At 46.8% G+C, this 13,153-nt stretch overlaps 1 protein-coding gene across 4 annotated transcripts in view; it reads right to left on the bottom strand.

The window, feature by feature from the left end:
- FAT1 (FAT atypical cadherin 1) overlaps nucleotides 1-12,306 on the bottom strand; it is a 115,316-nt gene extending 103,010 nt beyond the window's left edge. For all 4 annotated transcript variants that reach the window (XR_012775504.1, XM_075500186.1, XM_075500187.1 and 1 more), the window contains exons 1-2: nucleotides 11,888-12,306; nucleotides 276-3,564 (exon numbers count right to left, since the gene is read on the bottom strand). Coding sequence is in view for 3 of the 4 variants with exons in the window: in XM_075500186.1 (XP_075356301.1) it covers nucleotides 276-3,543 (3,268 nt within the window). In the remaining variant the exon portion in view is untranslated. The remainder of the gene's footprint in view (nucleotides 1-275; nucleotides 3,565-11,887) is intronic.
- Nucleotides 12,307-13,153: the final 847 nt, after the last annotated feature.

Below are 13,153 nucleotides of genomic sequence, written 5' to 3'. Positions count from 1 at the left end.
ATTTTTTCCAGGTGGCAGAGATTTTAAGATCTAAGAATGGCTTTAGGTAGGCTGGATAGAAATGAGGACAACAGAGGAAGATTACTTATCAAATGTATACATATAATTTCACTAAAGTGGTAGACAGAACTATACAAATTATTGGAGACATCTGTTTGTCAAGACAGATCTGTTGACAAGAACATCTATGTCAACTGTGACACTGCAGCTTCTCTTATCTCTTTGCTGGCATATGATTTTATTTAGAATATAAAAATAACAGAAAGCCACCTTACCTTTCTCTTCATCTATTCGAAAAACTCCTATACCAGACCCATCTCTGATGGAATATCTAATCTCCCCATCTCGTCCTGCATCTTCATCATAAGCAGATACTGTCATTACTGAGGAGCCAACAGGGGCATCTTCTTTTATAAAGCCTTTATCTGCGAATACAGAGAACCTTGGAGGGTGCAAGTTTTCATTCACATCAACTATTTCAACCTCAACATAACAGGTAGAGGACAACGAAATGGGTTTTCCTTTGTCCTTAGCCCGCACAGTCAAGTTATAAAGTTGTTTCTTTTCATAATCCAGTCTTTGTACAATACGTATTGCTCCACTGAGTTTGTCAACATCAAAGGTGCCATCTCCACTGTCCAAAAGACTGTATCGTACTTGACTTGACTGGCCTAAATCAGGATCATAGGCTTCTAGCCACATAATAATAGTTCCCTCAGGAAGATCTTCTCGAATTTTCACATGATAATTTGAAGGAATAAACTTAGGAGGATTGTCATTAACATCTTCTACAGACACTTTCAAAATAACTGTTGAAAATAATTGAGGTTCTTCAGTGGGTTGGTCCCTAGCCTCTATTTTCAAGAAATAGACATGCTGTTCTTCACGATCCAGCACCCCTACAACTTTCACAATTCCTGTCACAGCATTAATGGTAAACTTGTCTGTATCTGTAAGAAGAGAATATTTCACTTCTCCATTAGCCCCCAAATCTTTATCAGTAGCTTCAATTTGAATTATTTCACTGTTTGGCTCTTTGTTTTCACTCACTTCAACAAAATAGCTGTCTTGCAGGAACTCTGGTGGGTTGTCATTAGCATCCAAAACTTTTATATCTAAAAGGTGCCAGGCAGACTTCTGTGGTATTCCAAGATCATAGACAGTAATATTTAGAGTATATTTATCTTTTACTTCTCGGTCAAGAGGAGATAAAATTTTCAGCATTCCTCTTTCCATATCAACAATGAAACTACTATCTTCATTACCTCCAGAGATAACATACACTAGCTTTCCATTGAAGCCAGTATCAAGATCAGTAGCATTCATAAGTAGTATGCTGGAGCCCACAGGTTGGTCTTCTCTTATCTCAATGCTACTGGGGAGAGTACTTCTAAATTGAGGTGCATGCAGATTCACAGAGTGAGTGTCAAAGAAAACATCCTCAACTTCTCCACGACTGTGCAATTTATTTGCTTGTAAGAGTTTCTCTGCGAGCATTTTGGCAACTCCAGTTTCTTCACATTGCAAGTTGACTGGTTTGCGACTAGTAGCTACAGTTATGTTGATATACAATGGTTTTGCAAAGTTTTCTCCATCTGTAGCTGTAATTTTCAAACTGTGAAAAGACATTTTAGCACCTAGGCCATCTGTTAGTGACTGTTTGAGTGAAAGTACTCCAGAATTTGGATTTAGGCTAAATAAATCCAGTTCATTTCCAGATTCAATTTGGTATCTCACCAACTGGAGCTCATCAGCATCAATAGCAGATACAGTTGTTATTTGTTCTCCAACACCAAGATCCCTGGGGATTGTTCCCTCACAATTTATTTTCTCAAAGAGAGGTATATTGTCATTGAGGTTATTTAAAATAATAGTAACAGGAACTTCAACTTCTCGACGATATGGTATACCCCAATCAGAAGCTCGAATCCTTAAATTGTAAACCCTTGGCATCAATTCATAATCCAAGTCTTCTGAGGTACTAATAATCCCACTGAAATGGTTAATCACAAATGGCAAAGGATTTAGGTTTGCAATGCTATAGGTCACGTAACCATTCTCCCCTTCATCAGGGTCTTTTGCACTTACTCTCATGACACTCGTACCTATTGGCACATTCTCATCAAAGGAGGCTTTATAGGATGTCTGAGTAAATTCAGGAGGACTGCTGTTCATGCCTAGTACCTTAATTAATACTTTTGCAGAAGCTCTTCTGTCACTTGTCACAACTTCTAGTTCAAAATGGGATGCATATTGTGCTTTTATGGGTTCTAAAGTGGTAATAAGACCAGTGTGAGTGTTTAAATTGAATTTTACTTTGCCAGGTGTATTTTTAAATACATATTTTAAATGTGGGTAACTAGGCAGAGCTTTCACCATTATCACAGGCGTGTTTGGAGGGGCAAATTCACTTATTTCAGCTCTATATATCTCTTTTTCAAATCTGACAGGACCAGACTTAAATTGCGGTGATGTCACATGAACAACTTTTACAGAAGAAAACTGTGGGGGATTTCCTTTATCTTTAGCTTGAAGGGTAAGGTTGTATCCAAAAGGGTGGCTCTCCCAATCAATGTGACCAATGGCTTTTATTCTGTATTCTTTACCTCCTGGAACAGACCTCACTGTTTTGAACTGTTGAAGCGGATCACCTGCAACAATATTTAGTGATGCTATTTCCCCATTTGAACCCTGATCATTGTCCTCTACAGTTACAATTGCGTAAGTTGGATCTTTGTCCAATTCTGACGGAGTCAATGTAACAGCTGTAATAACAGGGGCATATTCGTTTGCTTGCTCTACATGAACAGTTAGTTTTGCCATACTGCTTATGCCACTGCTACCATACAGCTTCAGCCCACGGTCCACTGCAAGAATTTCCATCTCATAACGCTTGGTGTCTGAGTAGTCAAGTCTACCAGTTAGAACTACCACTCCACTAGTTGGATGTATAGCAAACACATCCGTTCTTTCTTTAAAGCTATAGTAGAACTCTCCATTTGTTCCTATATCTGCATCTGTTGCACTGACTCTTGCGATGCTGGTCCTTATTGCTGTGTTTTCAGGCAAAGAAACACTGTAAGATGTTGGAGAAAACAAGGGTCGCAAGTCATTTGTATCCAGTACCTGTATCCTGACCTTCGTGCGCGTTTCAGCATTTGTATTTTTTTCAACTGCTTTAACAGTCAGCATATAATGGTCTTTTACCTCTCTGTTAAGGATAGCTGTGTTTCCTCCCTTGGTCCGTATTCTCAAAAAGCAAAAGTTTCCAAGAACATATTCTTCAGCTTTGAACAAGTTCTCATTGTCACCAGAAATAATCTTGTATCTTAGGTCCCACAATGGATTTGTAATGTAAATGCCCATTTTCACTGGATGCCCAACATAAGTCTTGGCTGCAGAATTCTCATACACAGTGGCATTATACTGTACTTGTGTAAATTGCATTGGTGAAGCATGATGTGGCCTTGGGTTTCCTTCACAGTTTCCAAAATGCTGCACCAGCAGCATCAGCAGCAACATCATAGTCAAGTATCTTCCCATGGCAGCAATTACAAAGAAACCCTGAAACAAGAGAGAGATGTGTTAAGACTTATGACTGTTCAAATATTATTCAAATAACCTTGATGTTTAGTTTAGAATTCACACTTGAGAGAACACTAGAAGTTACACATCTAGGTTACATCCTTTTTTGCAGAAAGTTTCCACATGATTTACAGTAATAGAAAAGCAGATAAATTAAAACTCCTAAAAAATGCCAAGAATCCACAAGACCAAAAGTCTAGGAATTACTACCATGACACAAGGGGAACAAACAGAGTTAACTTCAAATGAACAACTCCATGAAGCAACATGTTAGAAGAAATATGCCAGTGCTGTCTGCTATAAGCAAGCAAACTAGATCTGAACTAATCTGGAGTAGTGAACATTCACTTCAGTCCTCTACTTCATATGCGACATTGTCTTCTGATAGAAAATTCTTCTCCCTCATTTCACTTAGATTGTAAAATGGCTGATGTCCGATGATGTGGAAGCAAACTGCAAGAGCTGGCTTGAAATTACCATGAATTCTTCAAAGTATCCTATAAGCACCTGTTCCAAGAATTATAAAAGTTATAAACAGAGAATAGTTATGTATTGTATTCTCTCCAGCTCTGAGTACCCTTATAAGAGTAGTGGACAGCAGTGCATATAATAAAAAAACATTTTTATCAAGCATCACTAAGTTGTAAAACCAATAAAGAATGAGACTTATTCCTTTATTCCCCTCTCAGAACGGATCTGAAACAAGTTAGTACCAAGAGCTATGAGAACAAGAATCTATCAAAATAACTGGAGGAACTATTAAGACATGTTTCTCAAACACACACCAGAAATGACAGGGAAAGAGCTTGGAACTGCAAGACAGACATGGAGACACACCCTCAGGGGCTTTCCCTTTTGAAGAAGTCTGTGTATCATTTCCAATGCCTACATCCAGGCAAGACTGCAGTAGGAAGAAAGGCAGAAGCCTCAGAAACATGACCTTTGGGGCCACCCTCTTCATCTGGGTTTACAGTAACAGTCTTTACTCCCTAAAGTCTCACAGGATAACAAATCAAAGCTTCAGAATGCCTCCTCAACAAGCCCAAGCTTTCAACAAAATCTTGGGGGAAAAACTCATTTCCAGCAAGTAGAAAGCAGTCTAGCTTTGACTTATTATGTTGATTAAGTAGTACACATTCTTTTCTTTCACCTTTCCCTATTTATCCTAAATATCCTTCCCTTCCCTCTCCTTTAGCATCTTCTTCCCTGGCCAATCTGTTATACAACTCGTACTAGTTCCTAACCATACTCTTCTTTCATTCTTCCTGACCTTCTCTTCCACATTTTAGCCCTAGTTTGTCCCCACTCTATCTTTGGCTGTCAGTCTCTCCCCAGTGCCTATCCTCATACTAGTTCTGTTTGTCTTAGCTCAAAAGGTATCACATTGTGTTGTCTCCTTCCTCCAATCACATTTTCTCTTACAGTTACTTCTCTCTCCCCTAATTCCTACCTGCTCAAGTAGATACATGAAAGATCGCATTGGCTTAAATTCCATGGACTGCCTCTGCCCACTAGAAAGCATTAGAGCAAATTAATCTACTTGTGTCAACAGGTCCCTCCAAAACCTCAGAAGAAGCTAATTCAGTCACAGCCATTAGTAAGCCAATGATTTTGAGAAGAATCTAAGACTCAGATCCACACAAACTATAGGAAATATTAGAGAGGAGTAATGAAAACTTAGCTAGTACGCTTTTGGAAGGAAAAAAGAAAAAGCGCATCTGCCTTCCAAATCTAGCAATTAAGTTATGTGATTAAAGCTATAACCATAGCAAACAATAAAAAGTGAATGAGCAAACAATAAAATGTGAATGAGCTTTTAAAAGCAAGTCACTAGCTGAAACCACTACTTACAAGGTCTTAAAGCTAGATGAAGGAAAGGTTGGAAGGGCAAATGAGTGTGAGTTTGGAACAGCCACCATTTCAATGGGTTAACAATATTATTCCTCCCCTATCTACTACTCTTCCCAGGCTATGATTTGTCCTGGGAATAAACAGACACTTGGGTCTCCAGGGCTTCATCCCCCTAACATACTGCCAAGTAAATGAACACTTTCATCAAAGCAAACAAACAAACCAAACCAACCAACAACCCCAAACAAAAAACAACCAAAACCCTGCAATAAATAACTGATATCAATACTTTCAATACTCTGAACAATTTAAGACGCCATTAGACTGTCCCAAAAGACATGTTAAGAAATTATGACATCATTTTTAAGTAATCAACAGAAACAGGTTCTTTTACTCCATCTTGCTGGAATTTGGAAGCTGTCTATTATCAAAAACTACTTAATGATCAGATCTTTCCCTTTTTTCTTCCTCAGTTACACCAGGATTTTTTAATTTTTTTTTTTAAATTTATGCTGAAGTCCAAAATCCAGCTTGACCACTGATGCTATGGCATCACGTAACTCACTTCCTATATTTACATTTGGCAACAAGCTGTCTGAAGTGGTGTATTTATTATGTAAAACATAGTACCTGCCTGTATCTTTCATCATTTGCTCCTCGCATCTCAGGCACATTAAACACAACGTGCACCACGCTATGATGCATTAGACTGCATTAAGATATCCAAACTCCTCATTAAAATTTGAACACATGTGTTTTACTATTACCATAAATATTTTTCTGTGCCATAATACCTTAAGCACTTTTTGCTGCTTTTCTGTAATAACTTCAAGTGGAGTCCGCTCAGAACTGGCAAGAGGCAGTCTATTACACACGATGATGCAACTACCAGTAAGAGAATCCCTTCCTCAGCAGCAACTTCTAAGGTTTGCTGAGTCACAATCGAGAGCTTAAGAGCATCTCTCAACTGAACAGTTAACCATGTTAGACAAAAAGAAGTTAGTCATTTCTGTTACATGACACTTTTTCCATCTTGTCATAATTTACAGAGTTACTGGAAACTGAAAAACGTTGATCTGGGATTATCCAAAACCAACATAATATAATCTTGATAAATATCTAAAGTATTAAACAATGCCAGTTGTAAAGACACTGAACTACTAAGGGAAAGTATGAAAGTGTTAAGATAAAGTGATAATGTGTTAGATATAAACTCAGATGGCTCATTACAGTGAGCCAGAATGACTTAATTTCAGAAACATTTTAGCCAAAGGCTACACATTGAACTCCTAAATTTTTATTATCTTTGGAATATGACCAGTTTAGGATTTTCTGCATCCATTTTCAACACATAATGCAACTGTTTGCTTAACAAAAAATCACAGCCCTAGTTTTAAAAAAAGTGCACACCGTATGTATTCTGAAAAGCTACTTTCAAACAAATTTTGATTTCCTATTTGGAAATTATTATTTGGATAATTTTTATTTATATGCATATTCAGTGCTGGGATACATAAGATTGTAACTAAGTAGTAGAACTATGTTAACAAATTTATTAACACATCAAAACCATTAACATAATCTGTATATGGGAAAAAATACTAACACAACTTAGAAATATGAACTATCTTCACATTAAACATATAAAAACAAGCAAAATTTTGGGGCTAGCAGACCTTAAATTGGTAACTTACAAATGAGGATGATTTGGATAAGATAGCAGTCATATAAAAGACTGTTTCTCTTAGCAGTATGTTTACAGCACTTAGACTTCAAAGTTTATAGTGTGAGATTTGGAAGTTTTAAGCATAAAATACAGAATTTAGTAAATGGCTATCTCAATGCCAAGCAAGCCAACAAAAAAATCAGACAAAAAAATCTTATCTTCTACGCAATGTAATGGGGAGCACACGTGAAGAGATTTACCCCCCCAGCAGTCAAATAAAAGTTGCAGGTAGAAAAAGAACCTAAATCAGGCCACACAGCCCAAGTCGCGATGAGTCTTAGTCCCATTGCTATCCCTTTTCTACACGCAAGATGTACCAGTTCAGTCCAGAAAGACCTACTCGAAGATTAAGCTACGTTGTTTACATTAGCAGAACAAGACTCTGTGAGCATGGCCTATTACACTGCTCTAGGGAAACATCAGACAGCATTCTGAGGACTAAAAGAGGTTTTTAGTGCTTTCTACAATGCTTGTCTACTGAAATCTTCACTAACTTTTAACAAATGTAGTGGGGGTTTCCCCCCACACGTGCACCAGCTTCTTTGATTTGTAATGTTAAGTTATTAACACCAAAATGTCTCTATCAATCAAAACATCACCTATTTACTTGAAAGGTCAGTTTTGATCAGCATATGCAACTGATGCCATTTGACACAAATGCACTGTGAAAAGTTATTACTGCAGTAACCAAACTGTCATGAGAGGGTTCCTATTATAGAAGTCTATGAGAGATCATGTGGTTTTGTGGGCTGTACTAACTGTAGTTACATCCACTCTTTCAATTGTTTAAAAGCAATTATTTATGTAGTCTGATTGGAAAAAAAAAAAAAAAAAAAACAAAACAGGTTGAGCTGTTTCAACATGCTTAAGTTTCCAAGCAAAAAACTTAACAGTGTCTTTTGCTTTTCTGGGAGGGAAGGTGTCTGGCTGTTTTGGTATCCAGAAAATTAAACACATGATGAAAGCGTATGGTAATGTTACTTTAGTAAAGCTGTTAAGTTATTCAAAAAATGTACATTGTCGCAGAGATTAACATAACAGTTTTAACTTGTGACTAAACTCCAGCAAGTTTTATGCTTGTATTCCCCACATTATGAGTTAATCTCATGAGATACTCTGATTTATGCTTTTGAGATCTTTGCTGTTAAAAGGAAAATGCAGCAGCTGTATTCAAACAGCACACCAAGATTCTGAATCCCGAATGAAACAAAGTTTCACACAGAGAATTTTGACCATTTACCTATATGGCACGCTCTTACTAGCGCATCTACTACTGAACTCACCAGTTGCGCAAGGAAAAGCAGACCTCCAATCCCTGTGAATGAAAGAGTTTGATCGAATTCAACATGGCACCTTAAAGTTTGTGATGGATGACAAAAATAGTTTTACTGAGCTTGAACTCAGTTTCAAACATAACAAAATTAAAACATGTAAATCTTTGGGTGTATAAAGGGATTTTACGTTTGCTTACTTGCACTGATAGCAGTGATAACTTAGCCATATAAAGTTCTTTTGCATGCTAAGTTATAAAACCCAGGAGACTACCCTACTACTGGGATGACTACTAAAGCTCGCCTTTCAGTCTCCTAAAAGTGAGATTTTAGGATTTCACAGAGAAGAAAACAAAAACTTTAAAATTAAATAGTTTTCAGCGTTAAAGTACGGTATTTTACTCGCTAAATAGCTGAATATTTCCACATGGTTAGACAGGTAAATAGGAAATACACATTTATTACACAGCATTCTCTTCTTTTGCAGAAAGACAGCAGAGGTGATGATAGAATACAGGTAATATTTCCCGTACAACTGCCTAGGAACAACTTGCATGCAAGTAGTTTAAAGAGCAGGATGACTTGCTGTTCGAAGGCAGCATTTTTTAATTTATTAATGCGTTTCCAAAAAAAAGTTTACAGCGGGGGGATATTATCAGCGGTAAGACACACCGTCGCTTACTGACACCAAGAGATTAAAAAGCGCATCTTTCAAACAAAGCTTTGTTTTGTCTCAACTACCGTAAAGAGGAAGAAAAAAAGTAGCAGAAGCCGGCCGATGCGTCCAGCCGCGATCTCCGAGAGAGCCGCGGCTAAACGCCGCGTCCTTGCGGACCCTGCCCTTTATCTTTCGGAGGAATCGGCGAGTAACGCAACGAGGGACGCGGTGCCGAAGTGCAAACAAAGGAGGAAAGTCACCCCGAGGTACTTACTCGCCGCGAATCGCCCTGCCGGCTTACCAGGGAATTAAGTTTGCAATGGACCCCCAGACGCACCCGAGGACACCTTGCCTCCAGGGGAAAACATCACCGCCGCTCCTTTTCCTCGACCCAACTTAGGAGCAACCTGCCGGCTCAACCCCTGCCGGCTCTCCGGGGAAGGCGGCCGCAGCTCCGGCCCCGCCGGCCGCCGCCAGCCGCGGGGGGGCAGCGGGGCGCCAGGGCCCGCGACGCCCGGCGGCCACCCCGGCCCGGCGCCGCGGGCGGGCGGGGGATAGGGGGGAGGGGGCCGGCGCCGCGCCGCGGCCCCTTCCCGCGGGCCCCGCAGCACGAGGCGGCCGCTCGCCCAGCGCCTCCGGGCGGCCTCGCCGCGCTCCCGGCCTCGCCTCAGCGCCGCAACTTCCCGAGGGGACCCTCGCCGCCCGGCCGCCCCCTCCCCGCGCCGCCGCTGCCCGCCCTCCCCCGCCACCAAAACTTCTCCCAACTCGGCCTGCTGGCCCGGCCCGGACCAGCCCCGCCGTGCCGCACCTCACCTCACCTCTCCCCGGCTCACTGCCTGCGGGGCGGGGGCGGGGGCGCGGGCCGGGACCAGCCCCGCATGCTGCCCGCCGCGCCGCTCCCCCTTTCTTCGCCGGCCTGCCCCGCGCCTCGCCGGTGCCCCTCCGCCCCCCTCGTGCCGCGGCTCCCCCCGCCGCCGTATTCCTCCGCGGCGCTGGACGGCCGCCCCTCCGGAACTCGTTTCTGCGGCGCTCCGCGGGCGCGGGAGCGGCGGCGGCCCTCGCACCCCGGCTCGCCTCCCCGTCCGGGGCCTGGCCCCGCCGGGGAAGGACGAAAAGCGGAGAGGCGGAGCGGGGGGAGGGCGAAGCACACCACGAGCGGTTCCTCCCAGTGGCCCGGCGCTCACGGGGACGCCAGCGGGGCCGGGGTGGGGGCACCCGCCAACCTTCGCCGCGCTCGCCCTGTTCCAGCCCGGCCGGGGCGGCAGGGAGAGGGCTGCCGATCCGGGGTCGCGGGCGACTTCGCGTGTGGCGAAGCCCTCCCTCGGAGGGGCTACTCAGAAACTTCAGGAGGCTGCTGCCGAGGAATATCTTACGGGGATGGCGAGAGAGACCCCGCGGGAACAGGCGGTCCTCGCTGGCCGGGCTCTGCCGTCCGAGCAGCAGCGGGCGCCCGGGACAAGCCCCGCGGTCCCCACTCGCGCCGGTGGCAGCAAGGACCGCCCTGCGGCGACCGCAGCGCCTCAGCGGCCGCTCCCTCTTCCCCCGGGCGGCGAGCGGGAGGGGGCGCGGGCAGCCGGGCTGCCGCCTCCGGGCCGCGCCGGCGGGCTTGGCCTCACGCCTCCCAGCCTCGGGCCCTGGGCTGGGCTGGGCGAGCCGCCGCTTAACGGCCGTGCGCAGGGAGCTCTCCCGGCAGAGGCCGAAACCGACTGACGGCTACGGCGGCTCCCCGCCGCCGTTTTAAGGAGTAGCGCCGTGCCCCGGCGCCGGGAAAAGCAGCGGCGGGGGGAGAGCGTGCGGGGCCGGGGACGGCCGGGGCAACGCGGCGGCCGCCCTCCGGCCCGGGGCGCGGGTACGGGCGACTTCGGGCGGGGAAGCGCCCTGCAGGAGTCGTGCTGAAGGGATGTCTGTCAGCCAGCCCGACGTTAAAGATTAATACTCCGAAATAGTCCTCGGAGGATTCCCTGCTCATTAATAAGTGATCACGCTTAATAACGATCAAACGTTTGCCTGGGGAATCCCGACCCAGCGGGCTCACGGCGAAGCCGGGCTGTGGGCGCGAGAAGCCGGCGGGGGCGCATTTACCGCGCATTAGCCCCGCCACCTCTTTTATTAGCCACGTAAGTACATAAAGCCAGCTGCGCAGGGGGCCCTTCTGTAACCAAAGCCCCGCGCGCCCGGGGCTGCGGCTCAGAGGAAACCGAGCCCTTCCCAAGGCGCCGGCTTGCAGGTTCCCCCGCCGGGAGGCCCCGCCGTCCCGCGCCCCCTCCCGGGGCCGCCCCGCCAGCCCCCGGCCCGGGCACCGGCCGCCCCGCGGCGGCGGCGCAGTTCCGCGGCGGCCGGGCAGGGGGCGCCGCGCCACAGCGCACGGGCACGGCGCCGGCAGCCAGCCCGGCCGGGCTCGGCCGAGGCGAGGCGAGGCGAGGCGAGCGGAGCCGCGGCGAGCCGGTAGCCCGCGGCGCGCCGGTAGCCCGCGGCGCCGAGCTCGGCTCCGGCTGCAGGGGGTTGGGTCGGGAAACCTGCGTGCCGCTCTGTCCGTAAAGGTGGCGGTGTAGCTGGGGTACAGCTGGGGGTGCCCTCAGCCCCAGGTACGCATAGCTTTGGATAAAGTCGGTGCGCATATAGATAGATAGACAGATAGATACAGAAACATACATGTACTACACAGTTACAAACTACGGGTTGAAGCGAAAACCTGAGTCTTTACAATAACGCAACAGACTAGAGCACCAAAACTCTCACGGGAATCATCTTTCTAAGCACCCTGCCGATAATAAACTCATTAAACAAAGAACTCACCAGACCAGCTGGACTCGGCTCTCTTCTCCCAAAGTCCGCTCCAGCTCAGTTCATCTCCGCACGCTTCCTCCCCCCCTTTCTTTTTTGTCCTTTTGAGAAGAAGCGAGCAGTGCCCCGGTGCCCACACACGTCTAGAGCGTGAACTCCGCCGCGGCCCCGGCGCTCAGCGCGGCCCCGGCGCGCAGCAAGCGCGGCGCCCGGCCCCATTGCCACAGCGCGGCATGTCGGCTTCGAACCATCCGCTGCTTTAAACTTCAACGAGGGTGGGAAGGAAAAATAGACAGGAAGGGGGGGAGAAGAAAAAAAAAAGGGGAAAAAAAAAAGGGAGACGAAAGGGAGGGACAGATCCAACTTTTTAAGACATGTCCAGGCAAAGAACGAGCAGAGTTGAGGAGTTGCAGCAGCGGAGAGAGTGAGTGGGGAAGCTGCGCCGGATCGCCGATTCCCTCCCTCCCTCCCTCCCTCCTTCCTTCCCCCTTCCTTCCCCCGCCTCCCTCCCTCCCTCCTTCCCTCCCTCCCTCTCTCTCCCTCTGTCTTCTTTCGCACTCTGTCCGTCGCCCTCGGACTCTGCTCCCGGCAGCACCACCCCCTCCCTCTCCTCACCGCTGCAGCGGAGCGCGGCGGCGGCGGCGGCAGCAGCAGCAGCAGCAGCAGCAGCGCGCACCTCTCCGCGCCGCCACGGCTCCGCGCGGGGCCGCTGCCGTGCACCTGGGCCGCGGCCGCCCGCCCGCAGGTGAGGCGAGGAGCCCTGCACCCGCCGCTGGCCCCGGCCCCCTTCCGTGGCCGCTCTCCGCGGCCGCCGCCGGTTACGGGCCCCGCTGGCTCCGCGCCGCAGCGCCGCTCCGCTCGGCGGGACGCCGCTTCCCCCGCCGCACGGCTCCTCCTCGGCGGGGCACAGCCGGTAAAATAACCGAGTGACTCCAAGTGGGCTGAGCTCTCCTTCTCTTCTCTTCTCTTCTCTTCTCTTCTCTTCTCTTCTCTTCTCTTCTCTTCTCTTCTCTTCTCTTCTCTTCTCTTCTCTTCTCTTCTCTTCTCTTCTCTTCTCTTCTCTTCTCTTCTCTTCTCTTCTCTTCTCTTCTCTTCTCTTCTCTTCTCTTCTCTTCCCTTCCCTTCCCTTCCCTTCCCTTCCCTTCCCTTCCCTTCCCTTCCCTTCCCTTCCCTTCCCTTCCCTTTTTTCTCTTTTATTTTTTATTTTTCCTCTTCTTCCTCTTTTTCTTCCTCTTCTTTTTTCTTCCTTCCCTTTTTCTTTTCCTCAGGGGCGCTATA

This window comes from Mycteria americana, chromosome 4 (assembly GCF_035582795.1).
Source record: "Mycteria americana isolate JAX WOST 10 ecotype Jacksonville Zoo and Gardens chromosome 4, USCA_MyAme_1.0, whole genome shotgun sequence".
Classification (NCBI taxonomy): Eukaryota; Metazoa; Chordata; class Aves; order Ciconiiformes; family Ciconiidae; genus Mycteria; species Mycteria americana.
The sequence above is the reverse complement of the archived record's forward strand: the minus strand, read 5'-3'. Positions and strand labels throughout refer to the sequence as shown.